Genomic DNA, 27,225 nt, shown 5'->3' with positions numbered 1-27,225 from the left:
CCGCCGGAGCGGGAGGGGCGGGCGGCGGGGCCCCCCCGCTCCTGGCGCTGCAGGTACCGCGGGGGGACGGGGACACGCAGCCCGGCGGGCTCGGGGCTTGTCGTCCCCCCCCCCCCCCCGGCCTTGGCGGCGGCGGCGGCAGCATCCTCCTCCTCCTCCTCCTCCCCAGCCGGGCCCGCATCGCCCCGCGGCGGACCGGGGCTGCCGGACCCCCCTCCCCGAGCCCGACCCGCCGCCCCCCCCGCCTGCACTTGTTGCTGCCCGGCAGGGCTGGGCTGGCTCCTGCTTTAGGGCGGTTTTATGTAGGGGGGTGGTTTTGGAGGGGGTGGAGGTTGCAGCCTCCCCTGCCGTCCCCCAGCAGCCAGCGGTGTCCGGCTCGGCTCCAGCCTGCTCCCCCTGAGGCCAGAGCCAAGCCTGAGCCCCCCCTTTTCCCCTCCCCAGTCCCATCTCTGCCCCCCTCTCCTGCCTCCGCCGACCCCCAGCTCCTCGCCCGGAGGAAGGGTGCGCGTAGCGTGCATCTCCCATCCACCGAAATCTATGATCAGCTCGGTGTGTGTCTCCTCCTACCGTGGACGCAAGTCTGGGAACAAACCACCCTCCAAAACATGCCTGAAGGAAGAGATGGGCAAAGGGGAAGAGTCGGACAAGATCACCATCAATGTAGGTGGCACCCGGCATGAGACCTACAAAAGCACCCTACGGACTTTGCCGGGCACCCGCCTGGCCTGGCTCGCCGACCCCGATGCCCAGAGCAACTTTGACTTTGATGGTAAAAGCAATGAGTTCTTCTTCGACCGTCACCCCGGGATCTTCTCCTACGTGCTCAACTACTACCGTACCGGCAAGCTGCACTGCCCCGCGGACATCTGCGGACCCCTCTTCGAGGAGGAGCTGACCTACTGGGGCATCGATGAGACGGATGTGGAACCCTGTTGCTGGATGACCTACCGCCAGCATCGCGATGCTGAAGAGGCCCTGGACATCTTCGAGAGTCCCGAGCCCGGTGGAGGGGCCGGTGGAGAGGAGCCTGAAGAGGAAGGGGGTAGGGAGATGGCCCTTCAACGCCTGGGCATGGATGACAGGCCGCCGGGGGCAGCGGGGGCTGCCGGAGGGGGTGGCTGCTGTCGGAATTGGCAGCCTAGGATGTGGGCGCTCTTTGAGGATCCCTACTCGTCCAAGGCGGCAAGGGTAAGCTCCCGAAACGCGCCAGTGGGGAGGTGGGATGGGGCCGTGCTGGGGTTGTGTCGCCGTCTCCCCATCCCCATGGGTGAGATGGATTCTCCTGGTGGGTTACACGGACCCCCCCATCGCCATCCCCCTCCTACCACGGGGCAAGTCGGCCATCTCCCATCCTACAGGAAGCCTCTTCCATCATCTCCCTGTTCCATCCCAACACATTGCATCTGGGGGAGCTGGGCTGAAACGGGGGGCAAGCCCGCTCCCTGCCCCCTTTGCACCCTTGGGTGCTGCCCTGGCACATCCTGTGCCCACAGAGACGAGGGATTGTCAGGGGGAGTCCTTGGCAGGGCTGAGTCCTGGCAGAGTTTCAGGATGCTCTAGGACGGGCAGGATTGCTTAGGTTCCTCTCACCGGGTTGTGTGCGTGCCCACGCCAAAACCCACGTTTAATAGCCCAGGTATGGCGTGGGGGGACAGGGCTGGTGGCTGCTGGCACCCAAATCAGGTCCTGAAGCAAATGGGATCCTCATGGTTGTCCCCAAGGAGCTCGTGTTCCTCTTCTACAGCAGCAGCAGCCCCAAAGGACACCCCGCGCGTCTGTGCAAGCACCCCTCCCTGCACCCTGCAAGAGCCCTCGTCCCCGCACCCCTGTCCCCCGCCATCGCCGCGTCGATGCTGCCCACGCGCAGCATACGGTCCCCATCAGCACGTGCGAGCGCAGGCTCTCAGCCGCGGTTAACACACAAACACACACAACACACGCGCGCGCCCCAGCCCCCTTCATCCACACACATCCCTGGGGACCTGCTACGCCACGTACACACGCGCGAGCACACACGCGTGCTAACACCCCCTTGCACACACAGACGATCCCTACCCACAGACACCGACGTGCCCGGGACGTATCCCCCATAAGCAGTCACATCTTTGGGTTCCCAGCCTGGCTCGGGCACTATTCTGCGCACGTGTCTCCTCTCCCAGCTACTCTTAGATCATCCCCAAAGCACTGCCCACCGACCCCCAGACACCCACCCACGCCGTTCCATACCCATCCGGTCCCATCCCCACGCGCGTGTCCCCCGTCACGCCCAGCTTATAAATCTGCCGCACACACGCATATAGATATTTGGGATCTAAATGAATTTTGGATGCATTTAGAGGTGTAAAAAAACCATCAATCGTAAGAAATCCTGCAGGCATTTCACACCCACCAGCAGCGCGCAGGGCAGGGGGTCAGTTTGTCAAGGCGGTGTTTTTGCAGCTAACGTAAGAGCAACACGCACACGCAGAGGATGCTTGGGCAGCGAGAGCTTTACTCGTTTTGAAAGGGGTACCCGATTCTTTGCCCATCTCTGAGGGCTCGTGGCCTCTGAGAGATGCTCCGAGTGGTGTGAAGCTCCAAATTAAAACATAAACCCAAGCAGAATAATTCAGCTCAGATTTTTCACGTTATTATTTGGTTCTGCTTTTCCTGCGTGCTGAGCTGCGCTCAGAAAGGCATTTGCTAAACAGAAGCAGGAGGAGCGTGTCGGGGGGAGCAGAGATGGCTGTGACGTGAGCCCTGACTGGAGCTGGAGTGGGACCAGTCTGCACTGGGAGCTCCCCGCTTCCTTCTTACTGGTCTGAGATAAAGCCTCAGCTCAGCACCGCCACGAGGACGGGCACCTTCCCGCAGTAACGCTCGCAGGCTCTTCTGGGTCATATTTTTCACTCTAAAATAGCAGTATAGTTTTGCCATGGCTTAGGAGAACTGCTTCGGCAGAAGGGGAAACTGAGGCGCGAGGCAGTACAACCAACCTAAGTGAGCGCAACCTGCCCAGTGCACCCAGTTAACGCAGGGAACTGTTACTGGTTTGGAGTCGCCGTCCAGCGCTAGGATGCTCCGGGACCTATGAGCATCTCTGCAGGTGCAACGCTCATGGTGCTGCCCTGGTGTTTTGGGGTGGCTGAAGTGGGATTTCTTTAACGCTGGCCTGTTTCGGAGTCTCCCCCTTCCTTTTCAGAGCAAAAGGGGTGCTGCCGGCCACGCCATGTGGCCTGGGGATGCGCCGGAGCCGCCGGTTCGGTGCGTCTTGCCAAATCTTGGCAGCAGCGGGAAGGAGAGCGGTCCCGGGTTGTGTGTGTAAAACCTCTCCCTCGGTCGTGCGACAGCAGTGACTAGGAGTCTCGGGGGCTGAATTTCTCTGGTCCTTGTTCCTCCTCACCCACGGAGCAGCCCCTTGGGGCCCGGCTCCGTCGGCTCCTGGCTTTTTCCGTCTTCCCCTCCTTCCGGCACTTCTCTCTCCCAGCACCTCCTGAGCTGGCAACTGCGTGAGCGTGTGGTTGGAAATTCCCCTCCCAAGTTTTTAGCATCTTTTCCTTGTAGCATCGATGCCCGTGGGATCTTGGCTCCTGTATCTAGTCCAGTCTCAGTGAAAATTTGGTCCCTAGCGTAGCTGCTGTCCCAGCTGGAGTGTAAAACTCTCTTTCTCCCCATGGGAAGCTGCCCTGGTTGTGATTTTACCTCTACTTCCAACCTCTGCTCACTTGTAGCTCCTCATTATTTTTCCCTTTGCAGCCCGACTTGTGGGGTCCTCACCTCACTTCCATTGGGACTTCCAGGCTAGTGACCCCCTGTAGGGTCACGGTTTTTTTGGGGAGCACCCATCCCAAGCTGTTGAGCGCATCTTGAGATCGTGTAGATCATTGGGAGGTTCTGGAGGACTTGTTTGGTGTGGGGATTTTGGTGCTGTATCGGTGGCCGGTGGGTATATACATAGATTTTATTTTCTTTTTAAGACAGTTTTGGTAAATTCTTGAGCCTGGAGCAGAGGCCAAAGCCGAGATAAGACATCTCAGGTCAGATCTTCAGCTGACACAAAACTGGAGCAGCACTATTGACTTTGGGGGGGACGATGGTTGGCACCGGCTGTGAACCTGACTCTCCTATTTTTAGAGGTTGTTTTTGCTCCTGGGGCTCAATCAGATCTCACCTACACTTCTCATACAGCGGGGCTGTTTCGCTGCCTGAGTGTTTGCAGGGTCCCACTCTCTTCCTTGGTAATTTTTTTCTTCCTATTTTGCTTTGAGTCTAAGTTTTTGCTCTTCAAGTTTTCAGAATGTTTTTACTCTTCAAGTTTTACTCTTCAAGTTTGCTCTGAATGTTACTCAGCCCTCCGCTGAAAAGCAGATTATTTTGGCCGTGCCACTGCTGTGTAGACACATGTGTCTGGTTAAACCGGCCTTGCTTTAAGATCCCACTTTTTTGTTCGGTCTGCTTCCCAAATTGAGCGTGGCTGATCGGAGCTGCCCCCAGCAGAGCTGCGTCACAGCGCGTGGTCCAGAGTGGTCTGAGCTGAGCTCTGGTAAAGAACATCTTGGCCCATCCCCGAGCAGGTGCCTATCACTGGGGGGGGGGGAAGAATCATCTTCCAGAGGTTTCTCCATCAATTAGAGCCTGGCTTAAACTTCACACCTAACTTTTGGAGGGCTGATGCTCTCTGTGCTGGACCCACACGTTTGCCCTTGGGGACACCCCTCAAGGATGCTCTTGGCAGGCTGAGGGCTGCCGGCACGTTACCGCCAGTGTCCGGGGCCGGGTTCTTCTCAAGCGTGACTCAGACTGTCTCTGCTGCTGATTCACTCCAGCCGAGGACCCGGGCTGTCGTCTAGAGCAGGCTCACGGTGCGGCTGCCTGCTGAACGCAGCCGGTCGGGTGGGTTTGACAGCAAAAGGTCGCATCCTGCTCGGTGCGGACAGGGTGGGTTAGCAGCAAAGGGTGCTGTAGCAGGATCTGCTCCCAGGAAGCCAAACCTGCTGTGCTTTCGTGCTGGAGGACAGTAGAAGAAGAGCTTTTCTGCTCGGAGGCTTTTTTTTTTTCGGGGGCTCTTGGAAACAGATGCTCTGGGTAATGGACTCATCATGAGCTCATCCTGTCGGGGAGGAGGGCTGAGCAGGATTGATGGGGGGACGACAAAGTGTTTTCTTTCTGACACAGCCCGTGATTTCCACCGCGTGCTGCCGGCCCCTCCTCGCTCACATCCAAGGCGAAGCGGCAGCGTGCCGTGGGGAGGAGGTGGCGCGGAGGGGACAATGGTCTCACCGGTCGGGCAGAGGGGAGAAATGGGAGCATCTGGGTGTCACCAGGTCCAGGCATCGGCGGGATGCTGAGCTCTGGCTGCTCCTCTCCTCCTTCTCCTGCCCTCTCAGTCCTGGGACCGTTCGTGGGCACATCGTCCACCACTGACCCTTAGGGAGCAGGGAGGGGGCAAAAGGACATCTCTGATACATCCAGACCCCAAACCTCACAGTCATGAATGGTGTGAACGTCTCATCTGGGGGGGGTTGGGATGCATGTGAGGGAAAGCTCTTTGACTCAGTCCTCTCCAAGTTCCCTTTTCATGTGTGTCCCCAGTGGAGGCTTACTCCAAACCCAGGCTGTTGCCCTTCATCCCCATCACTGTCATTTCTGGCACATCTCCAGCCACAGCTGGAGCCCAGCACACCTTCCCCTGTACATATCGTAGCACTTGGAGAAAGGTTCTGGACTGATGTCCCCAGGCACTAAGGTTTGCTTTCAACTCATGGGACAGGTCCAGGGAACCCTCCCTGTTCTCCATCCTTGGTCTTGGGGAAGTGGGTGGCAGCAGCATAGCTCCTGGGGTGTTTTGAGTCTGTTGCACTCATTTTTATTGAATGAGGACTTCTCCCATCCCTGCTATTGGTATTCACCAGCAGGGGTTAGAAGAGATGTACCAAAGGCAGGTGACACCAGAAGCGTGTCTCAGGCTACCCCAAAGTTGTTGCCATGGTGGTTCATAAAATTGCTGCTTTCCTCCAAAGAGGAGAGGTTGACCCAAATCAACTAATCAGGAGGGGCTGACCCAAATCAGCTAATGGCCTGTGTAATTTCGACTTTTGCAGGTAGTTGCTTTTGCCTCGCTTTTCTTCATCCTGGTCTCCATCACAACCTTCTGCCTGGAGACGCACGAGGCCTTCAACATCGACGTCAATGTGACGGAGACCCTCGTGGTTGGCAACACCACGACGATCCTGCTGACGCATAAAGTGGAGACGGAGCCCATCCTCACCTACATCGAAGGGGTCTGTGTCCTGTGGTTCACCCTCGAGTTCCTGGTTCGTATCATCTGCTGTCCAGATAAGCTTCTCTTCGTTAAAAACCTGCTCAACATCATTGACTTTGTGGCCATCTTGCCCTTCTACCTGGAGGTAGGTCTCAGTGGCCTGTCCTCCAAAGCTGCCCGGGACGTACTGGGCTTCCTACGGGTGGTCCGTTTCGTCCGGATCCTCCGGATCTTCAAGCTGACACGGCACTTTGTGGGTCTCCGGGTGCTGGGCCACACACTCCGGGCCAGCACCAACGAATTCCTGCTCCTCATCATCTTCCTCGCCTTGGGGGTCTTGATTTTCGCCACTATGATCTACTATGCTGAGCGGATCGGAGCCAAGACGTCCGACCCCCGCGGGAGCGACCACACTCACTTTAAGAACATCCCCATTGGGTTCTGGTGGGCTGTGGTCACGATGACGACCCTGGGCTACGGCGACATGTACCCCAAGACCTGGTCGGGCATGGTGGTGGGGGCTCTCTGCGCGTTGGCCGGGGTGCTCACCATCGCCATGCCCGTGCCCGTCATTGTCAATAACTTTGGGATGTACTATTCGTTGGCCATGGCCAAGCAGAAGCTGCCAAAGAAGAAGAAAAAGCATATACCCCGTCCGGCCCCGCTGGACTCCCCTACCTACTGCAAATCCGAGGAAAACTCCCCCCGTAACAGCACCCAGAGCGACACTTGCCCGTTGGCGGTAGAGGAGGGGGCGGCTGAGCGGAAACGGTCAGGTGAGACCCCAAAGGTGGGGCAGAGGGAGGGGGAGACCTCCAGGAGCCCACAAGGCAGTGTTTTTGGTCTCCTGTGTCCCAGAGTCCCTGGGGACTGCCCTGCTGCAGGACACGGCCCCCAGCTCTTGGGTTGGTGAGAACTTGGTGTAGAAAGGGCTGGGGTCCGGGGCCCTTGGGTGTCCAGGTATTGGGTGCCGTATTGGTGGACCAGGATGCTGCAGATCAAGATCCCCCCTCCAGGCAGGGGGGAAAGGCCATATCCTGCTCTCCTAATGGCATAGATCAAGGCATCGTGGTGTGATTCAAGGTGTCCCTACCTAGCCCACCTCTTCCTCACGCTGACAGAGGTAAGACCATTTGCCCGATTCCCATCTTAGCCTGGTAATGCCCTTGGGGTAGATTTTCTTTTGCTTCCTCCCACCAGAAATCAGGGCAAGCTTCACCAAAATGGATAAATCCATGGGTATTCCCAGGGGCTTCACCCCACCTCCCCATTCATCTTCTAGTAGATGTAGCATCCCTGCATGGCAAGGTCAGCGCTGCTCCGAATCCTGTCCTCAGGCAGGAGCAAAACCAGCCCCTGTCCGTTTATTATGTGGTCTCACGCACTGAGCTGAAGTTTGGGGTTTGGCCAGTCTTTCCTTCAGGTCAGGAGAGGGCATGGCCCCAGCCGTGGGCAGTCGTTGGTGGGCAGCATCACCTGGGCTAAGCCTGGGGGCTGCGAGAGCCCTGCCGTGGTATCGTTGCTGGCCACGGAGGCTGCTTTGCCCTTTTCGTCTCGGTTTGCTGCCAGCGGCACCTCCAGAGCCGCCGGCTTTGCAGTGCGGAAACAGGAGGGCCCACGGTGGAGTTGTGTCCTGCACCGACGTGGCATTCACTGAGGTCAGCCCTGAGCAGCCGCACATCTGGCCACATGTTCAACAGTGATGGTCCTTCACCTGTGGGGACACAGGGAGCTCCAAATGCCCCAGATCGGTGTTTTCCTGTATAAATCTCCCTTTTCCACGTGCCTACGCATCCCGTCTGCCCCGGGGGCCCTGGCAGTGGGGAGCAGTGAGAGCAGCTCTCCTCTGGAGGAGCAGGTCAACCCTATCCCTTCACCCCAACACCGATCCAGGAGTTCAGGCCGGACCCTCACCTGGCATAGCACCCTCTCCGCTAACGAACCATAGAGTCAGATGACATAAATTAGCACCCCACCACTAACCTGAGCAGCCTGTATCTCAGCGGTGTGAATTCTGCAGAGCTAATTCCCACCAATTAGGTGGGTGGACCTCAAAGACCAGGGGTGTTTCTTCCCTGGCAAACCCTGCTTGGCTTCACACAGGGCATATAACCCTCAGCAGGAGTAAGAGCTGCTGTTTGCTGCTTGGGATTAAAGTCTGCCATGGTCCTGCTCCCCTGGTCGCTCTGAGTTAGCATGTCCAGGCTGGGATCAGTACCTGAATTTGTGGGTGTTGCTCTGGGCCACCTGCAATCTGGTCTTCTGCTTCCTTGCATGGTCTAAGCAAACCCTTCTGGCCACCCCAAGCACCTCATCCTGGGGGTTTATCAGCTGCTGATGGGTCTCTGCCACCTTCTTGCAGACTCTAAGCAGAATGGTGAGGCCAACGTGGTGCTGTCAGACGAGGAGCAGCCGCTGTCACCGACCGATGAGAAGCGGCCCATGCGGCGCTCCAGCACCCGGGATAAGAACAAGAAATCTTCCACGTGCTTCCTGCTGGCCACAGGTGACTTCTCCTGTGCGGCGGATGGAGGCATCCAGAAAGGTATGGCTGATGCTGGAGGTGTGAGCTGGCCCGTGGGCTGGGGAGGGCGAGATGGAGGAGTGAGGTAGAGGTTTATTGCATCTGTCCGAGACGGTGGTTCATCTCCATCTGCCTGCCTGGCTGTTGTTCTCTGCTCCCCAAATCCACTTGTCTTCCTGCCTCTCCATCTGCTTCATCTCCGTCCACCACGTCTCTCCGTGCTAGCTCTACCCTTTTTGTTTTCTCCTCCCCCAAGTCTTCCTCCCCTGATTGCCACTATCTGGGGTCTGTGACCCCATGCTGGCTGCACTGCCCTCCTTGGGGACAGGTCTGTCCCTTTGTTCCCCAGTGCTCCGACTTCTCCTGTCCCTCCCGCTCTTCTCCCTGGGCCTCAGTCACCCATCTCAGGGTGGTGTGAGGGGGACGTCTCTCCTGGGGAGGTTGTGACTGAAGGTGGTCGAAAGGTTTTCAGTAGGGAAAAAAAATCCACAGGCTTTTCCTTTCCTCTCCCCCTCTGATGTCTTTTGGTGGGTTTGAGCACGGGGAGCCGCGATGTGTCAAGTGCCGCCTTGCCAAAAGCACTGGGCTGCCAGAAGGGCTGTCTCCTCTGGGTTTGGAAAGCTTTGCTAAGTGTTGAGGTTTTCCATGGGAAACTGTGGGGAAGATGAGTCAGGAAAACACAAAACTCTTCTTCCCATGACAAAACAACAGTCCTCTTTAGCCTGCTCCCTTCGCACCGTCCTCCAGCCTTCTCTGCTCTACCAGAGAAGTGCCCTGTGCCCATCTCCCAGCACCCCAGCCCCTGGGAGGGTAAATCCAGTGCCTATCTTGAGCCGCAAAATCCAGCTTCACCCTCGATTGCTGGGATAATTCTTAGGACACGGCTCAGTTTTTTAGTTCTGCAGGTTTTTTTGTGTGTCCAGGGTGGTGAGGGATGATGTAGCTCCAGAGCTGACCTGTCTCTACCTCCTTGGTACCATCTAATCCCAGTTACTCACAGGGAATGGTGCATGCGAGCTGGGACCAGGCAAGAGAAAAGACGATGTGCTACGTCTCTGAGCTGTACACCAAGACCCGTTGGCTCGTGGTGTTGGTGCTTTGGAGGCCCTCAAGGGTTTGTTGCTGTAGCTCTGCTTGGGTTGGTAAAGACTGGCTGGGCTTGGGACATAGGGAGGACCTCAGCTTTGGGTCTGTGACCTCCAGCCCTGGTGCTCAGGTTCATCTCACACCCTCCTGGCATCTTTTACACTGGGGAGTTGCCTGTTTTCATGTGTGAGGCAGCCCGGCTTGTCCCAGGCTGGCCTGGGCCAGGATCTCCAACAGCCCCTGGAGCGAGGGGAGGTGTTTGGGGGCAATCACATTTATTACGCTAGTAGAAGCAAATTGGTTGCTTCCTCCTGGGAAATCAAAGATTCCCTTTGGTGTTCCTGCTCAGCATGGTCCCTTAGAAAGAGGAAAAAACCGAAAAGCTTTGCTCACCTTTGGGCAGAAGGGTACTATACAAATATTTGCTTGAAAAGCCTCCGATTTTTCCTGGAAGTGCCTTTTTCTGTGAAGTTGGTCTCTTTTCCTAATGCCTGCTAATGAGAAGAAGCGAGGGGGCTCTACTCTTGCCCCAGACTAGGGGGGGACGCTGAACTGGAAGGGACGAAGGAGAGGGATGAAAGCCAGTGCTGATCTTCATCCTTACAAGATGCTCAAGTCAGGCATCTCCTCAACCTAAGAGTTTGAGCTTGGTCCCACTGAAGCCAGGAGAACTAGAGTAGATCGAATAGCTGAGGATCCAGTGATGCTCTTGCTGGGCTCCCAAATCACATTACTTGGTTGCAGGAGACCAGGAGATTTATTTCATGCGTGGTGGCAGCAACAGCTATTCGAAAGGGGACTTTGGAGATCTTCATTGCTTTGTTCTGGTGTCCTTCCTGCAAACGTCAGAGTGCTTTATACAATTAAAAATAGACGTGTACGTGGGTCACTTACCCCCACCTTGCTGAAATGGTCTTGCACCTGGAGAAAGGTGGATCTGGCGTCCAGAGGGGCTTGAGTGATGCGCGAGACCTTTTGGGAAGAGGGAACCTCAACATCTGCGTCCTGCTTGGGCTGTCGGCGATGGACCGGTGGGATGCTGTCCTGGGAGGTCAGGGCTGATGTCTTCCCTGGTGAAATGCTCCAGTCTGGTCAGGGTTAGTGGTGACCAGAGATGATCAGAGGGGCAAAGCAGCCTCCTGTGCTCCAGCCAAAAGCTGTTGGGAGCCGCAGAGGCGCCTCTTCCCTCGGTCCTGATTTATCTCCTGCTGAGGCTGTTTGTTCTGGTACTGGGATGTTGGCAGCTCTGCAAATTGAGATGAGCTTGATTCTGAGCCCGACTTGCTGATGGCCATCTGTCAGATCCTGGGACAGGTACTGATGTCTGTACAAGCTGTGGAAGTCAGGAGATGGAGCTGGTTCAGGAATATGCTGCAGATCTCCTCATCCATCACGGTTTGAGCCCGATTCCAGCGGTTGGTCTCGTTGGGGCAGCTCAAAGAGAAGAGCTATCCCTGCCCACCACCTTGGACCTGGGCCCAAGCTGGACTGCAGTGTGACGCCTGCCGTGTGGCGTGTGTTTCTTGTCCCTATTGCTCTTTCCAGTGGTGTCACCCAGCTCCCCGGCTGCCAGGGATGGCTCCGGACCCCTTATCTCCCTCCAGCACTCGGGTCCTGCTCAGCATTTCCCTGAAATATGTCCTGCTGGGGCACAGACACGCTGGCGTGGCTCAGTCTTGGCACGTGAGCCCCCATCCTCTGCTTGGGTGGAGGGATACGGAGGCAGGATGAGTCCCGCATCCCCCACGCCAGCGAGATTGGGTATGATGGTCTAGGAAAAGGTAGTGGTTGAAACCAGAGTGGGATTTCAAGAGGAGCCACAGGGAATGGGGTTAAATGGAGGGAAGGGGATTTACCCTTTGACAACACGCTGGCGTGGCAAAGCGGCAATTTTTGGCTTGGTTGCCGGAGCGTCACGCAGCTGATTTTACTCTGTTGCTTGCTGTTAGTGCCGGGCCGTGACCGGCTTGTGGCTTGAGTGGTGTGGGGTCCAGCGTGGGGATGCCCACGTGAGCGTCCACCGGTGATGCTTGCCCCGGGGGGGGGGGGGGGGGGAAGCGGGGACAAGCCCACGATTGCACGGGGACACACGTGCGAGCGCGTACAACACGTAGACGAGCGCCAGGCCGCTGTTATAAACAAGCACAGGCGTTCCTGGGCAATGCTGCCTGCTTGCATTACCCCGTCCCCATCTGCTGCCGGCTCAAAGCGTGTGTGAGCATGCACGTGCGCTTGGGAGCCGCGAGCGTTTGCACGTGGGGAGCGCGGCATTGCCAGGTCCTGGGGAAGAGCCCCCGGGGGTTACCCGCTGCCCCACCACTCTATTTATAAGATGCCTCCACACGGCTCCTTGGCAACAAACCCATTTATAAAGCAATCCCGGTGACCTCAGTTAGCACCTCTGTGAGTTCCTGGGATACCGGCTCCATTAACGAACAACGCCGGTGGCAATTAGCGGAGCACAACCCTCCGGCGCTTTGCAGCTCGACTCCGTGGTGGCACCTGGCCCTGAGCTCAGTGGAAAACCACAATGGCCTTGGGGGATGGAGTCCTGAGCTCCTTCTTAAGTTGGTCCTGTGAGCGTGGCTTTATATGCGTTAGGAATTAATTGATGGAGAAAATGAAGTGTTGGTCTCGGGGCAGGTTTGCCCTCAGAGTCCCATTGCAGAGGGGCCCTGGAGCAACCAAGCACCTTTATGAACCCCAAACTGTGATGCTTGAGACTTAATCAAAACTGGCAGCATGATTCTGGCCCTGTTCCTGTGCCCTCCTTCCACCCTTTTCTATTCAATGCTCTGAGCAAGAGGGCAAAGAGCATCCCTATAAAGTGCTCAACCACATCAGCGCATCCTTGCATCGCCAAGGCGGCTTCCAGCAAGCCCCGAGCCCATAACACCTCTCGACAAATCGATGTTGTTTGGGCGCTGGATCCATCAGTAACCCCAAGCTTTCAGGGACCGGTTGCATCTCGGCACGATTGCTTCCCACGCGCGTGGCTCAGGGTGGGATGCGGGCAGGAAAACGCGTGAGCTCTTCAAAGAGCCTCAACGCTCCTGGAAAAAGAGCAAGGTTTGCTGAAGGATGAGCCCGATGCAGTTTTTTGGGGTCTGTTTTTAGGGAGCAGGGGGTCTTTGCATGGGCTGCTGTAGGTGGGAAACATCCCCAGCTCGGGATGGGGCTCCCCCCGGCTCAGGGCTGCGCTCGCTTCCCTCCTTGCTCGCTGCGTGGATTTGTGCCAGAAAGCAAAGAAGGAAATTGCTCTTCTCTTTGGGGCCTGATTCTGCTCTCGCTTCCACTGCGGGAACTGGAAAAGCTTTGCTGAAGTCAGCAACAGGTTTAGACAGGCAGCCTTCTGTCCCCCAGCCCTTTCTCCTCCAGCTTCAAAGCTGGAGGAGCCGTGTCTCCTGGGGTGGCTGAGTTACGGGAAGAGGTTGAAGCCTCCCGTGCCTCCCTGCTGGCTGGGAAATGAGTAGGAAAAAGGGACAAAAGGGGGATAAAAATCAGGTTTAAAGAGGTAGTGCTCTGAAGCCTTTTCCGGATGGTGCTCGTGTCTCGGCATCCTCCTCAGACGTGCACGGAGGTGATGCTGCAATCGCTCCGGACCGAGCGGGCAGCCCTGTTCCAAGCCCAAAACACCCTGGCCGGGCCAGCACCCGCCGTCGGTGCCTTTGCATCAAAGCAGAACCCAAAGACGGGCCATTAAGTCCCCGGCGGGACGTGGGGACAGTTTCCAAGCTTGGCGGTGCCGAAGGGGCCATCCATCACCTTGTTTTTCTGCTGTCAGGGAGCCGCCTCCCTCCGCTCCCCCTGCGTGCGCACGCACGCTCGCTCACACGCGCTTGCTTTCTCCGCAGCTCGCCGCTGCTTGCAGGGAAGGCAAAGGCGAGGCTTGCGTTTGCTCGCCCAGGCACTCTCGGGGAAGACGCAGCGAGCGTGGCATGGCGCGGGGCAGTCGGGCTCCTCGTGGCCGGGAGCAGCCTTGGTTTTCCCTATTTTGGCAGCAGAGCTGTCCCTGCAAGGTGCGGTGATCCGGAGAGCAGATCTTGGGGCTCATCTTTGAAAAGGGCTGCCGTTTGGACCTAAAAATCCAATTTTCAGTGCAAATACTTAGTTTCTTTCAGAAAGAAAAGTGGCTTTTGACCTGCAAGAGCATTTGTTCTGGCTGTTGCTTTTCAATAGAAGCTGGAGCAATTTCTGGCTCTTTGGGGGAGTGTGAAGGGTTCCCATGCTTAAAGCAATAGAAATATTTGCTCTTTAATGCAATTTCTTACGGAAAATAACGAGCGCGTCTACCTGCTCCTTTCCACACAGAAAGGTGTCAGCAGCAGCTTGCTGCTACAGCTGGCATAAAAACCAGAGCCGGGGGAATAACTCCTTCCAAATCCCATATTTGTTTGAGTTCTGCTGCTTTTCCCCGTTCGCTTCAGCCCACGAAATCCCCAGACTCATTCCTCATTCAGAGCGGTTTGGGAAACAAAACCCAACACCCCCCGGCGCTGATTTGGTCTCCCACCATCGACGACTCTCGAGTCCCGGATTGGGCCGGCGCTGCTCGCCTGCACGGGCAGCCAAGGGGAAGGGAGGGGAGGTCTGGAGGATCCGCGGAAGCTTGGCTGCCCCCAAAAAGCCCTTCCTGAATTTTTTTTAGGGGGTTGAACTGGGGTGTGGGGCTGGGCGATGCTCACCCTGGTGCTCTTTGCTTCCCGAATCTTGGGAAGGAGGCTGCTGGGCTCTAACCTGTCCGTTTTCTTCACCAAGGCTATGGAAAATCCCGAAGCCTAAGCAGCATAGATGGTGTGGCAGGATCCACGGTGGGCTTGGCTCCCCTCGCGTCCCGCTGCAGCTCTCCCTGTCCTCTGCGGCGTCCCTGCTCTCCCGTCCCCTCCATCCTCTAAAACGCCGCCCGGATCCCGCTTTGTCGTGTCGTGTCGCTCTGTCCCCCCTTCCCCGTGATGCCGTGTCTCCGCAGCGGTGCCTGTGCCCAGAGGAGACCGAGCTGGGACATCTCCATCGCTGAGAAGCGGGTTCTGATCTTCTCCAGCCCAGCGCCGCCGCCGTGCTCCCCCTGCCCGGTTTGCAGGACGTGTAACGTCTCCATTGAACTTGTCTCGTGTCCATGTGTTTGGGACAGTCCCTGGAGTAGGTGTTGGGTTTTCTTCTCCCCCCCTTGAAACCTTATTCATCCTAAATAAACTGGGCCAACCCGTGCGATTCCCTCTGGTGTCGAGCCCTCCTTCCCGTGGGCCGTTTGCACTTGGGCTAAAGGGTGGTGGAAATGCAAGGAGGACATGTTGACTCATAAAATTACATATCATTGTGCTGGAAATGGCTGAGTTCATATAATTTTAGGTCTTTTTTTTTTTTTTTTTTTTTAAAAACAGCCTCAAGTTTCTGGAGGCAACAGATGAATAAACCTCTCTTCCCTGCCCAGCAGCGGTTCCCCTCTTGTTTTGTGCCTTTCTCTGCCTAAATCGCCCTCTCTCCTTCCCTGCTTGTGTCTCCTTCTCCACCCAGCCTCAGGGATGGTCCTGGGGCTGAAGGTGGCTTTGGCAGCCTTGAAAACCAGCCCCGAGAGGTTGGAGGCTGCAGGAGCGGGTGCGGGGAGCACGCGGAGCTGGGATAAAGGATCGGCAAAATAATTGTATGGGTGCTCCCGTGACGAGCTGGGAGGTGGTGGGGAGAGGAATACGGGTCCCTAGGAGCGGTTGGGAAAGCTGCTGCTGCTGTCGAATAGTGGGGAAACGAGAGATTTGAGACAAAATGATGCCTACGTGGATGGGAGGACGAATCCTCTTCTGAGGTGGATGCAGAGCATCCATTTGCGGTGGGGCAGAGCATCCCCACGGGGATGGGAGCGGGGTTTGAACCAGGTCCTCCCCCAGCCTTGGGAGGATGGGGCTGGAGTGCCAAACTCCCCGTCACGCTGCTGGTCTTTGCTCACATATATTAGTTTTGGGGATGATTTTTGGATGGTCTCGGGTGTCTTCCCGAACTAGAACAAAACCTGACTTCTGGCTCATTTCTAGCTCCGTCGCCCCGGCTCTGCCTCCCCGGAGGCATCGGGGTCTCGGGTGGCTGAAAGGGGCTGCTTTGGTGGGTGCATCCCTTGTCTTGACTCTCATCCCGGTGCTCTCCCAGTCTCTTTCCTTTCTCTGAGCAAGTCCAGCTCAGTGGGGCTGGAACCTGGGGACTTTCAGCCGGAGGATGGGGAGCAAAGCTTAGCTTTGGGTGTGTTTTTAAAAAAAAAAAAAAAAAGCCCCAAGAGCTTTTTGGGGGTCAGGCCCTTCCCCTCCATCGCGGCCAAACCAGAGCTGGTGCTTGGGGGATGATGCAGAGTAAAGATCCCCTTGGTGCAAGGCTGGTCCCTGCACCCCAAAGGAGCCAGGCTGGGTTTTGGCAGATCCCGCAGCTGGGACCCTCCTGCTCCTTCCCAGGCTGCCCGTGCCTCAGTTTCCCTCGGTGTAGAGAAGTGTTAACGCTGAGAGCCTCCTGCAGTAAAACTCCTTGCTGCCACGGTGGAAGAGATGCTATGCAAGGAAGAAGCGTTAAATGCCTCGTCTGGCTTATTTTTTTTCTTCCCCACCGAGTTGAAGGAGCTGCCAGGAAGAGCCAGTCACCACATCTCCAAAACACCCCCCCCTCCAAGTCCTACACCGGGCCGACAAGAAGCTCTTGCCTTTTATTTCGCTTTTCTTCTTTCCTTCCTGCCTTCTCCTGCCCCAGCCGTGCGAGCAGAGCAGCGCGAGAGTCAAAGGGAAGCGGAAAACGGGGGAAAAAAACCTTGGTGCCATGAGCCGATCCCGGGGCTTGACAGCAGGAGCTGAGCACCGCATAGACCTGGTGTTGGAGCTGGAATTTCTGCAGAGTCGGGGAGAAATTAGGATGAGCCGCATCCCTCCTCTGCCCAGCATGTCCCGTAGTGGTTTCCTACCCCTGTGCCGTGAACCCTGGGCCGTGACGGCGATTCAGCCCTCGCTGGCAGGACCTCAGTTTACCGCATCTTGTTGGTGTAGCTGCGTTCCTTGAATTTCTGTAATTCAAGCGTATTCCTGCACCCAACAGTCGGGGCACCTCGGCAGGTTCATGAATCACCCCAAAACCCCGTGGGCCGGGCGAAGGGGCGAGTATGGCAGCACCACACCGGTGCTTCTCTGGCGCATCCTCCCCTTCGGAGCGGGCTCCTCTGGAAGCAGGAGGAGCTGGAATATCCCCAGCCCGTGCGAGAGGGAAGGTCACCCTCCATGATTTCAGTGGTCTCTGAATCATAAATGATTTAACCAAGGTCACACGCTGGCTTTGGGGATGAGCCAGGCATGAAAAACCAGCTCTGCTGCCCTGTCTCTTGCAGAAGAAGCAGATCAAGAGACTCAAACTTTGGGGTTTGAGTCTTTTGAAAGCAGAGGATTAACCTGGAGCAGACGCGGCCACGGATGCAGAGAGATCCCATCCTCCCCTTTCCCCCGGCCAGGCTCCCAAATCAGCTCATCCAAACACCGGAGCTGGTTTCCTGGTGTGGAAAACCCTTGGTGGACCCCCCAAAAAATCTCATCCCCATCAGAGCAACGAGGGTTGTGTATGAGAGCTGACATGGAGCCGGTACGATGCAATTTTTAGCAGTGGCGTTATGCAACTCGGAGAAGGGATGACTAATGTGCAAAAAGCTCCTCTAAAACAACCGAGCCCCGAATGGGAGACGGAGGGATTTCAGTGGGAGGCACCAAACTGTTGAAAAACCCATCGCATCTTCTCCCTTTTCCTCCCCGCCGCCTTCTGAACAAGTGATTTGGGGGATGCGGGAGGGGGAAAACAGCACGTTGTTATTTTTAGGTGGGGTCTGGGTCGGTTTTGGGGGCGAGTTAGCAGGGGTTAATCCCCTGGATAAGATGATAAGAGGAGCTGTAGTGGATCAGAAGAGCAGACCACTAAATATCTCTGTAGCCCAGGGTTTTATCTCAAACAGTGGCCAAAATTGGCTGCCTAGAGAATAGGATAAGAATAGAGCAAGAATATACGATACTTCCCCCGAATATCCTCCCAGCCGCTTATCTATGTTTAGGGATCTGGCGAGGAGCGCACGTTCCAGCTAAGGCGAAAAGCAGCGGGAGAAAGCAAGGTTGTTTGATTTATTCTTGACGAACTGAATAAATCAATAGGAGTCTGGCTGCCTCTGCCCAAGTCCTAAAATGGCATTTAAAAAAAAAAAAAAAAAATCAACTGGTGTGCAGCGACCGTCAGGGCAGGGAGCTTGCTGCTGGTATCCCAGCCTGGGAAGGAGAGTTTCCCATGGGATGGGGTGAGCGTGTCGGGTCTGAGCCGCCGTCTTGTTCGCAGCAGGATGCTGTGATTGAGCAGGAACGTACGGATACAGCACCGCGTATACCCTATATACGTGCCCCTCGCCTATATATAGCGTGATGCCCGGCAGCGCGGTACCAAGGGGAGCTTTAGTGCCCCGTGCTCCTCGCCCCGTGGCAGCTGCAGGTGCACGTGGTGCTCAGCAGCGGGAACGGGGGCAGAGACGCTGCGTAGCATCGGGCTGCCCTGATCTTCGAGCCCTTGCGTCCGTCTGTCCGTGGGTCTGTCTGCCGAGACCGGCAGCGCTTTGGGACGGGGATCAAACCCCTGTAACCGCCCGCGCCCGGTGCAGAAAGCAGCCGTGCAAGGGGCAAAAGCCGAGCAGCGTCGTCCTTTGGATCCGGTTCCCCCCTCCATCGTCCAGCAGCAGCTTCCTCCTTCTCTCTTCCTCCCGGGAGGCTCGAGCGCGGTCTGCGTGGAGACTGCGCCGCCAGCCCGGGTTGCGTGCAAAGTATTAATTGTTGTTGTTGCAACAACTGCTCTGTTTCTCGGGAGATGCCTGAAAGAGCTGACAAAATAGAAAGGCCTGTCAGGCAGCCGGGCAGGAGGTTAAGATGTCAAGAGAGTAATTGCTCTACCCAGAAGCAGCCTGTTTCTGGTTTCCCCAGCACTGCCAGGAAAAATCCTCAGTGCTTATTTGATGACAATTAAAAAAAATAAAATAAAATAAATAGCAACCTCATCCCTCGCCCGTGCTCATGAGGAACGGGGAGAGCAGAGGCAGATGCAAAATAAGATGCAGTTGAGCTTATAAATAGGTGCCTCCCTGCTCCCAGTCTGTTACTTCGTTACCTCCGCCCGGGCGATCGATCCTTACGCTTTTCCCCCATGAGAAGGTAAACGGAGGCTCAGGAAATGTTTTACGAACTGCTGGGGAGCGGGTCGTGCTCCTCCTCTTGTACCCCCCGGGGCAGCGCCTCTGGTGCTCGCAGCAGGGGAGGTGCAGGTGGCCGCTGGCTTTCGCTCCATCGTCACGAGCCCCCCCCCGGCGTTACGTGGTCCGTGGAGACGGGCATCGCGGGAGATGCAGATGTTGGCTGGGAGGTGTTTAACGCCAACATCTGGGGAGCGCGGTGGGGTGCTCTGCCCCGCGGGCGCTGCCGGCTCTTCAGAGCCCTCCTGTTGCAGTGGTGAAAAGAAAAGGGACCCGCAAAATGTCCTGGGGTGGCCCCGGGAAGCCTTCGAGGGGCGGCCGGGGGGGCTGCGAGGAGCCGTCCCTGCGGGAGTGGTTTGCCTTTTGGTGATTTCTCTTTCAGCACCTCCTGAGCCTCTTGTCGGCAAACAGATCTTTCAATGGGGGGAAAAAAAAGAAGGGGGAAAAAAAGAAGAAAAAAAAAAAGAAGAAAAAAAAAAGAAGAAAAAAAAAAAAGAAGGGGAAAAAGAGAAGAAAAAAAAAGAAAAAAAAAAAGAAGGAAAAAAAAAGAAGGAAAAAAAAAAGAAGGAAGAAAAAAAAAAGAAGGGGAAAAAAGAGAAGAAAAAAAAAAAGAAGAAGAAAAAAAAGAAGGAAAAAAAAAAAGAAGGAAAAAAAAAAAAAGAAGGGGGAAAAAAAAAAAAGCAATCGCACTGGCAGACCAAAACAGAGTTAGTGTAGGACCTACCCAAACATTGTGCTGGAGCAGCTGGAGGCTGGCAGCCCGTGGAGGCAGCGCGTAAGGGTGTTTGGGGAGATGCTTGTAGGGGGAAAGCGGGACCGTGTGAACTCACCATCCCTGGAAATGTGGGGAGGATGGCCCTGGCAGCACCCCAGCAAACCCCGGGGATTTTCAGGGCTGGGTCACGGCCGGGCTGCGCCAAGCCTCCTGCCTTGCCCGAGGAGGGGGTGGCAGGGCATCACCCCGCTGCTGCTGGGCGCCAGATCCGCACCCAAAAGGAAGGGCCGAGGAAGGAGCCGCACGCTGCGGAGGGGCTGGGACCCGCCGGCGGAGTGGAATCGAGCCGGTAACGATAAGCCGAGACAGGAGGGCGGTTTTCTCGTGGAGGCTTTGTCTGGGGGACAGCGATTAAACAAAAAAAAAAAAAAAAAAAAAATCTCCGCTGTTGTTATTTATTTTTAGTCATGCTAATTTTTTCCGAGGCTGGGAAGCTGCTTTCCAAGGCAGGTCCCTGGAGGATGCGGGCAGCAGGTCTCGAGCTAGCACGCAAAATGGCTTTGAATGGGGAGGAGGAGATGGGAGTTAAAAGCCGAGTCGTGTCCCTGGTAAATCAATCGACCTGATGGGGAACGTTTCTAGCAGGCCACGAGCCCTGCCGAGAGCTTTTAGCTGCTTGCAGGAGTGATTGAACCAGGAGCGGTGATATTTTTCAGCAGCCGCTTCGTGCGTGGCCGGCGCTGGTCCCCAAATTGCTGCTGGGGGATGACGCTGGGTCCCCGGAACCGGTCTGTCGTGGCAGCTCGGGAGGGGGGGTCCTCTGCAAGCCCTGGGATTTAGGGACTTTAATCCCAAGGGTTTTTCTGGGCTGCGGGGCTTTGAAAAGCCTCCGCGTCTGGGCACTGCTCGCCCAAGTGATGCTCGACGGAGGATGAGCGCTTTATTTTGGGGAAAATGCGGTGCTTTTGGAGCTGTGTCCGGTCTGCGGAGGGGAAAGCCAGGTCAAACCCACAGTCAGGAGCTGGTGTTGGGTTTTGCAGCAAAATCCCTGGGTGGAAAGGGCAGCTCCGTGGCTTATCGGGTGGATCGGGAGCTGTCTCCCCGTCTGACGGCCCCTCGCCTGGAAACCGGGTCCTGGCACATGGGTAGCGGCGGTGTCGTGACTCAGAGCTCCAATCACTGTTAATTAATTCAATGATAACGAATGAGAGGGAGAGAGAGAGAGACAGGAAAAAACACTGCGGGATATTAATGCACCAGGCTTGGCTTTGGGACATCTGGCTTGGGAAGTTTGGTCGAGAGCAGCTTTCTGGGAGGAGAGGGCCGCAGCGGGGTGACTTCTTTCCTCTGCTCTTCGTTTTTACCCTCAAAATCACCCTGACTCCACATCTGGTTTCTCTCGGAGGATCGGTTCCCAAGTCTCCACCTCTGGGTCCGTTCTGAGGCTTTTTAAAAACATTTTTTCCTGACTTGCTGATGGAATAGCAGCATTTTATTCCTCCGGAGAAGGCTATTTCACTTTGTAGTTACTCTGTTTTCTGCACCCTGCAAAGTTTGGGTCCCCTGGAAGCTCAGTCTCGCTCTCCTTCTCCTATTTCTCCACAAATAGCCGATGAAAGCGGTGTCTAACGGCGCGGTTAATACTTGTGTCTTTAATTGCAGACACCTGCCAAGACGTCCTCTCTTCCAGTTACCCCCAGGGCGAGGTGGTCACCTTCTCCTGAGCCCCAGCTGGACGCAGGCAGCACCCCGGCGAGGGACGCCTTCCCCGAGGGATGCTCTCCCCGAGGGGTGCTTTCCCGGAGGCGGAGGGACGCGTGCCCCAAGGGACGCCTTCCCCGAGGGATGCTCTCCCCGAGGGATGCTTTCCCCGAGGCGGAGGGACGTGTGCCCCGAGGGATGCTTTCCCCGAGGCGGAGGGATGCTGTCCCTGAGGCTAAGGGATGCGTTCCCCAAGGGACGCGTTCCCCAGGGCCCAGGGATGCTCTCCCGAGGCTCAGGGATGCTCTCCCCGAGGCCGAGGGATGCTCTTCCTAAGGCTGAGCGATGCGTTCCCCAAAGGAGATGCTCTCCCCGAGGCCAAGGGAAGCATTCCTCCAGGGATGCTCTCCCCAAGGAGCTTTGCTTGCCCACCGCAGCAGCCCAAAGCTCCGGCTGCCAGCCCTGCGGCCGGGGGGGGTCGGCAGCCGGGTCCCCCCCAGGGAGATGCCGCAGGGCAGCGGGACCGGGAGGCGAAGCTGGGGTGCCGGGGGTGGCCCCGCTCCCCTGCCTGCTGCCAGCCCTTCCACGTACACGCTGCCCGGCTCCCCAGCGCGCTCCTGGGCTGCCCCCCTCCCCTCGCCCACGCTTTCGGATGCACCTAGCCCCTCCGCCTCCGGAGACTCGCCAGCTGCTCGCCCGAGCCATCGCCGCCCGCGGCTCCATCCATGCTCTGACCGTCTCCATCGTCAAACGGCCGCTGGGGACCCTTCTCCGGGGTTTCGAAGGCTCCACTCGAGGTGCCGCGAGCGGGTCGCTGCCCCATCGCCCCCGCTCTCATGGGTGCGGACCCCAGGGCACAGACCCCGAGCGGCCGGGGGGGGACGAGCGGGTCGGTTCGGGCGCGGGGACGGGAAGCGATAGGTGAATGAGGTGGGGTGAACCCGGCTGGCCTGGAACGGTCAGTGTCTTTCTACCGCTGTTACATATCTCTGTGATCAAGGCAATACTACTCCCATTTCTGTCTGTCCTGTACGCATGCCTCTACCTGTCCAACCGTACTAGAGTTCGAATAAAGACATCCATGAGCTGAGTCAGCTCCCGTACCCCCCCTGCCTCGGTATTTCCTCGCCGCCGGCTGCCTGCGTGCCCACAAAGCCCTGTCCTGACCCCGGGTGTCCCTGGCAGCAGGGACGGTGATTTCAGCAGCAGCGTTGCCTGGCTGTTGTGGCCAAGCTCCTTGCTTTCTCGCGCAGCTTGGACGAGAGCCCACTGGAAAGCCCATGGCAGACTGGTTTCAACATCCACGTGATATTCGTTTGCTGAAGGAAAGGCACTGCAGAGCTGACAAATGCATTGGCTCTGCCTGCTCTGACTATCAAAGATGAAACAATCAGCATTATGGCCACACCGGTGCCATCCTTAGGTTTCAGAGTGAACACCGCATTGAGGCGAATGGGCTGGTCCTCCCCGAGCTGTCTGGGCGGCCTGGCCGCAGAGCCGAGCAGACGGCGCTAAGCTGCTGCATGGGTTTAGGGCTGAATATTTCACACCCTTTTGGGGCCGGGGTGCTCCCGGCGTTGCCTTTTGACCGGCTCCGAAGGAGGTTTAAACCCCCTGCACCCCCCGAGGCGCAGCGTGAACCCCCGGCGAGCCGAAGAGACCTGGCACGACTCCGATCGCTGCTGCAGTGAGTTGGAGGGGCCTCAGCTGACACCTCCAGGATGGAGATTTTGGGGCTCTACCTGTTGACAACCTGCCCCGGGGACATGGGGTCTTTTATCGGAGACCGGCAGCGCAGGGAGAGGCTGGGATGGTTAAAACCAGGGGGGGAACCGAAAAGCTGCCACGAAACTGAAAAGAAAGCGGTCACAAATGTGAGCAATCAGTGGCCAGGGGCCAAAGAGCAATTAAAGCGGGAGCCTTCCTCCCAGGCCGGCAGTGAGATGGTGCTCCGGACCTGCCAGGCTGCTTGAGGGTCACCTCAAGGGACCGGGACAGCCTGACTTTTGGGAGGTGGGTTCAGGGACGGGGTGGTCACGTTGTGGGTGGTTGGTCCAAAGCTGGCTGGAGATGTCCCCTGCAGTGTCCCCCGGCAGCAGGACGGGGTCCCTTCTCCATCCTGGAGATGCAACCTGTTTCCCACTGACCCCTGGGCAAAAACCAGGAGGAACAAACCGGTGGCTCAGGGACCGAGGGTGTCCCCGGGGATCAGCGGCTCCCCCAGGCTGGCTCCGGGCTGCTGACTTAGGAGGGGTCCGGACTTTTTTCCATTTGCCACGGAAACCCCGTGGTTTTGCAGGGACCGGTCTCTTCCCTGCGAATCCGTGATGGCCAGCAGCCACTCGGCGAGAGAAAGCGAACGTGGCTGTCCCCCTGCTCCGGTGGGACCTCTGGCTCTCCAGGGTGCCCCTCTCCCTCCTCCTCCCTCTTTGGCTGCTGGCTCAGGGAAAGAGGCAAGTCCCTCTATGCCCGACCCTGGGGCTATAGGACGAGCATGATGGCCTCAGCCTAGATTTGGGGCAGGGAGATGGGTGTGAAGCGCTGCCAAGCCTTTCCGAAGCTACACGAAGGTGGACGTGAGCCATCAGCCAGGTAAGGTCCTTCACCCCCGGACACCCTGGGGGTGTCCGAGTGCAGGAGGGGGGTGAAGCCCCCATCCCAGCTCCCCAGCCGGTGCGGGGCTTCCTTAGCCCTCGCTGCGGCTGCTCCGTCGCGCCAGGCTGGGGGTGTGCGCAGGGCTGCTGGGCAAGGCCATGGGCACCCCGGCTTCCTGACGGACCCCGGAGACACAGGAGGGTCGTGGTGGGGGGGGGGGTGCGATGGGAGAGGCCGGACCCCTGGAGGGGCCAAAACCCTCTTGGGGGAGCAGCAGGACCAGGCATGGAAGAGCGACAGCTCCCGGAGGGAGCAGAAAGCCCAAAGGGGAGCAGAAAGGATGGTTTCTGGATGCTGCTCCTGGCCCTGCCCTGGGGACCACCACCACGTGCCACTTCGGCCGGCCCCACGAGGAATTCGAACCATTTTTGGACCCAGGCATCCAGCTCCCTGGTGGGCGGTGGGACGCTCCCGGCGTTCCCCATATCCCCACGGAGCAGCCCATCCCTGCCGGCGGGCGATCCCAGCCGAGCCCGACAACTCCGGCAGCCCCAGCCCAGGGCCGGCGGGGAGTTCGTTAGCGCCGCTGCTCGTTTGGAGCCGCAAGGCTTGGATTCGGGCGCTTTTGGCACGACTCCCCTCCTGGCCTGCGTTCCTTGGCTCTCCATCCCTCTGGGTATAAATCCAGCACCAGCCAAGCAGGAGGAAGGGGACAAGGGATGGGGATGGAGCCTGGCACACCCTTACACCCCCCCATTTCTTTTCCTAAATAACAATCACCCTTTCCCCCATCTCCAGGAGCATTTTTGACTCTTTTCCTTCATTTTCGAAGCCAAGGAAAGACCAAGCGGGGAGGGAGGCACACACAGCATCCAAGGACACGCAGCGGGGCCGGCAGGCTGGGACGCAGCGGAGAGGCGACATGGGTAGAAAGACCTGATATGGGGGGGGGAACGGTGACAGCATCCCTGGCCTCGGGGCTGGCATTAGCCACCGGGTGCACTTAAAGGAATTTTAATCAGCGAAAGATGGTGCTGTCAATAAAAACAAGCAAGAGGCTCCGTGCCCAGGCGATGAGCGCATGATTTTTAATCTAGGAAAGTAGCTGCCGGGAGGGGAACGGCACACGGCGGGGCAGCCGCTCCCGGGAAGCTGCATCCGTGCCAGGGATAACCGAGGGGCCGGATCCGGGCTGGGAGAGGGGCTTCCCCCTGGAGCCAGGCCACCCTTCGGGGTGCCGCTGCAGGGGGGGCGGTGGGGAAAGGGATGGGGGTCTGGTGATTCCATGGGGATGTTGGGTTTCTCTGCAGCGGGTTTGCTCGGGGTTTTCTCTGCACTGTTCTCCCGTGCCTCAGTTTCTCCTTTCCTAAGTGAAGATGCTTAATCGCCCCTTTAAGACAGGCAGATTTGCCGGGCAGGGGTATAAAAAGAGGGACCGCTTGCAGGGTGCTGGGTGAAAGCAGCAATGGGCTGTGGGACAAGCCCGGAGCAAAGCCCAGGAGAAGGGCAGCGGGAGCTGGGCATCCCTGCCGTGAGCAGAGAGCCAGGGCTGAGCCAGCTCTGGGCGAGGACGGCTTTCCAGAGCTTTGTGCTGCATCTCCATCCCGGCGATGAGAGCAGCTGGAGCCACGGCCGCTGCGCTGAGCGTCAGGCTGCCCATCGGACCCGTCCGAACCAGGCAATTGCTGCCACCCAGCAGCAGGCAGCTCTTCTTTAAGGGATTTCGAGCGGGGAGACGGCTCGATGTGAGCAGACCCATGTGTGCTTCTCAGCCGACTGGAAGTCTCCTGCTAAACTCCACGTTACCCTGAGCCCACGGGGGAAGAGCTCTCCCCACTGCCCCTGCATCTCTCTTGCAGCGACCTGAGCAGGGTGACAGCTCTCCGACGGCCACACAGGCTCTGAGATTTGGGAACCCTGAAACGCTGGGACCAGCACACGTCCCCATCGGGGGCACACAAGCCCCACAGCGATGCTCGCTGTATTGCCTCTCTTAAAGCCCCACGAGCAGCGGGCACCTTCCCTTGCATTGCTCTGGTTGACTTGGCATCACACCGCGCTCATCTTTGGGGCTGCGGTAGGAGGTTGCGGCATCGCCTGGCGGGATTTTGGAAGGGGGGAGGCTCCCTGGGAGCCAACTTTATCTCCTCCTTCCTACTGAATACCTATGGAAACATGAAGAGGTTGCTTCCTTGCTCTAATCTGGCTCCTAATTGAGGATACCTGTGCTTGCCGCTGCCTGGAGGAGCCTGTGGGCCGCAGGAGGTGAAGCTGGGAGCACTGGAGAGGTTATAAACCCACCCCAGAGCCGCTCTTGAGGCTACCCAAGTCTCTGGCACTTGACATCGCTGGGCACGGCCTTGAAGCAGGGGTGGTGAAGGTCAGAGGAGCGATGCAAGGGGCCACTTTGCTCCGTTTGGGATCGGTGGGACCCTACAAAGCCCCTTCCTCCTGCTGAGCCCCGCTGCGGCACGGCAGAGCCCCAGCCTCGTGGGCTGGGTGCGCGTTGGCATCGGGTGGAAACCCCCTCCCCAAGCTTGGTTAGGATCCCTTGAGAAAGCCTTTGCAGCCCACTCTCTCTCCGGCTTCCTGGCAGCTTTATTCTCACCATCCCCATTTCTACCAGAGCATCGCCCCGCTCCAAAGCAACTGGAACCAGTTTGCTGCTGGGAAGAGGGGTTCAGGATTTCTCCCAAGAGGCGTTTCAATGGGAAGCAAGCTCACCGGGGTCTGCCCCAGCACCCCTGGCATGGCCCTGCCTGGAAAACTGCTGCTGTACGCACAGGGGGCTGAGCCAAAGGTGGGGCTGGGGCGGACGAACCCCCCCTTTCTTCCCACCCCCACGGAGATTTACAGCCGCTGCACTCAGCAGTGGGCCCTGGCTGCCGCATCTCTGTGCATCCCCTCCCCGTCGGTGATGCTTCAGGCTCTTAGTTTAATAGGGCTGGCGCTGAGGATTTTGGCTCGGAGGGCTGGGGACGCTGACGTTGATCGTGTCCAGTTCCCACTCATTTAATGTGATGAAATCTGATAAATAACTCAAGCCCAGAACAGCTTTTCTTTACCATCAAGGAATGAGACTTGCAGCCCGCTTTTGGCTGGGCCACGTGAGCCTTGCATGGATTTATTTTACC

The 27,225-nt window shown here is 57.6% G+C and overlaps 1 protein-coding gene across 4 annotated transcripts; it reads left to right on the top strand.

The window, feature by feature from the left end:
• The first annotated feature begins 355 nt into the window (after positions 1-355).
• Positions 356-21,627, top strand: KCNC4 (potassium voltage-gated channel subfamily C member 4). Of its 4 annotated transcripts, XM_075521577.1 has the most exons (5): positions 356-1,188; positions 6,081-7,017; positions 7,363-7,364; positions 8,675-8,786; positions 14,610-14,746. In XM_075521577.1, exons 1-5 carry the CDS (start codon positions 538-540, stop codon positions 14,744-14,746), a joined length of 1,839 nt encoding a protein of 612 aa, XP_075377692.1. In that variant the 5' UTR covers positions 356-537. The 4 variants fall into 4 exon arrangements, with proteins under 4 accessions (XP_075377692.1, XP_075377691.1, XP_075377690.1 ...); XM_075521576.1 differs by lacking the exons at positions 7,363-7,364; positions 14,610-14,746 and adding an exon at positions 21,458-21,627 and having other exon boundaries at positions 8,604-8,786; XM_075521575.1 differs by lacking the exon at positions 7,363-7,364 and having other exon boundaries at positions 8,604-8,786.
• Positions 21,628-27,225: the final 5,598 nt, after the last annotated feature.

This window comes from Mycteria americana, chromosome 20 (genome assembly GCF_035582795.1).
Source record: "Mycteria americana isolate JAX WOST 10 ecotype Jacksonville Zoo and Gardens chromosome 20, USCA_MyAme_1.0, whole genome shotgun sequence".
In the NCBI taxonomy this organism is placed as follows: Eukaryota; Metazoa; Chordata; class Aves; order Ciconiiformes; family Ciconiidae; genus Mycteria; species Mycteria americana.
This window is presented reverse-complemented; position numbering and strand designations above follow the sequence as displayed.

What these genes read in the sequence shown, in the direction of transcription:
- KCNC4 (XM_075521575.1), top strand. Translation starts at nt 538, where the DNA reads ATGATCAGCTCGGTGTGTGTCTCCTCCTACCGTGGACGCAAGTCTGGG. An exon ending in GGCTGAGCGGAAACGGTCAG is followed by an intron (nt 7,018 to 8,603) that starts GTGAGACCCCAA and finishes ACCTTCTTGCAG; the next exon opens with ACTCTAAGCAGAATGGTGAG. An exon ending in GGATGGAGGCATCCAGAAAG is followed by an intron (nt 8,787 to 14,609) that starts GTATGGCTGATG and finishes TTCTTCACCAAG; the next exon opens with GCTATGGAAAATCCCGAAGC.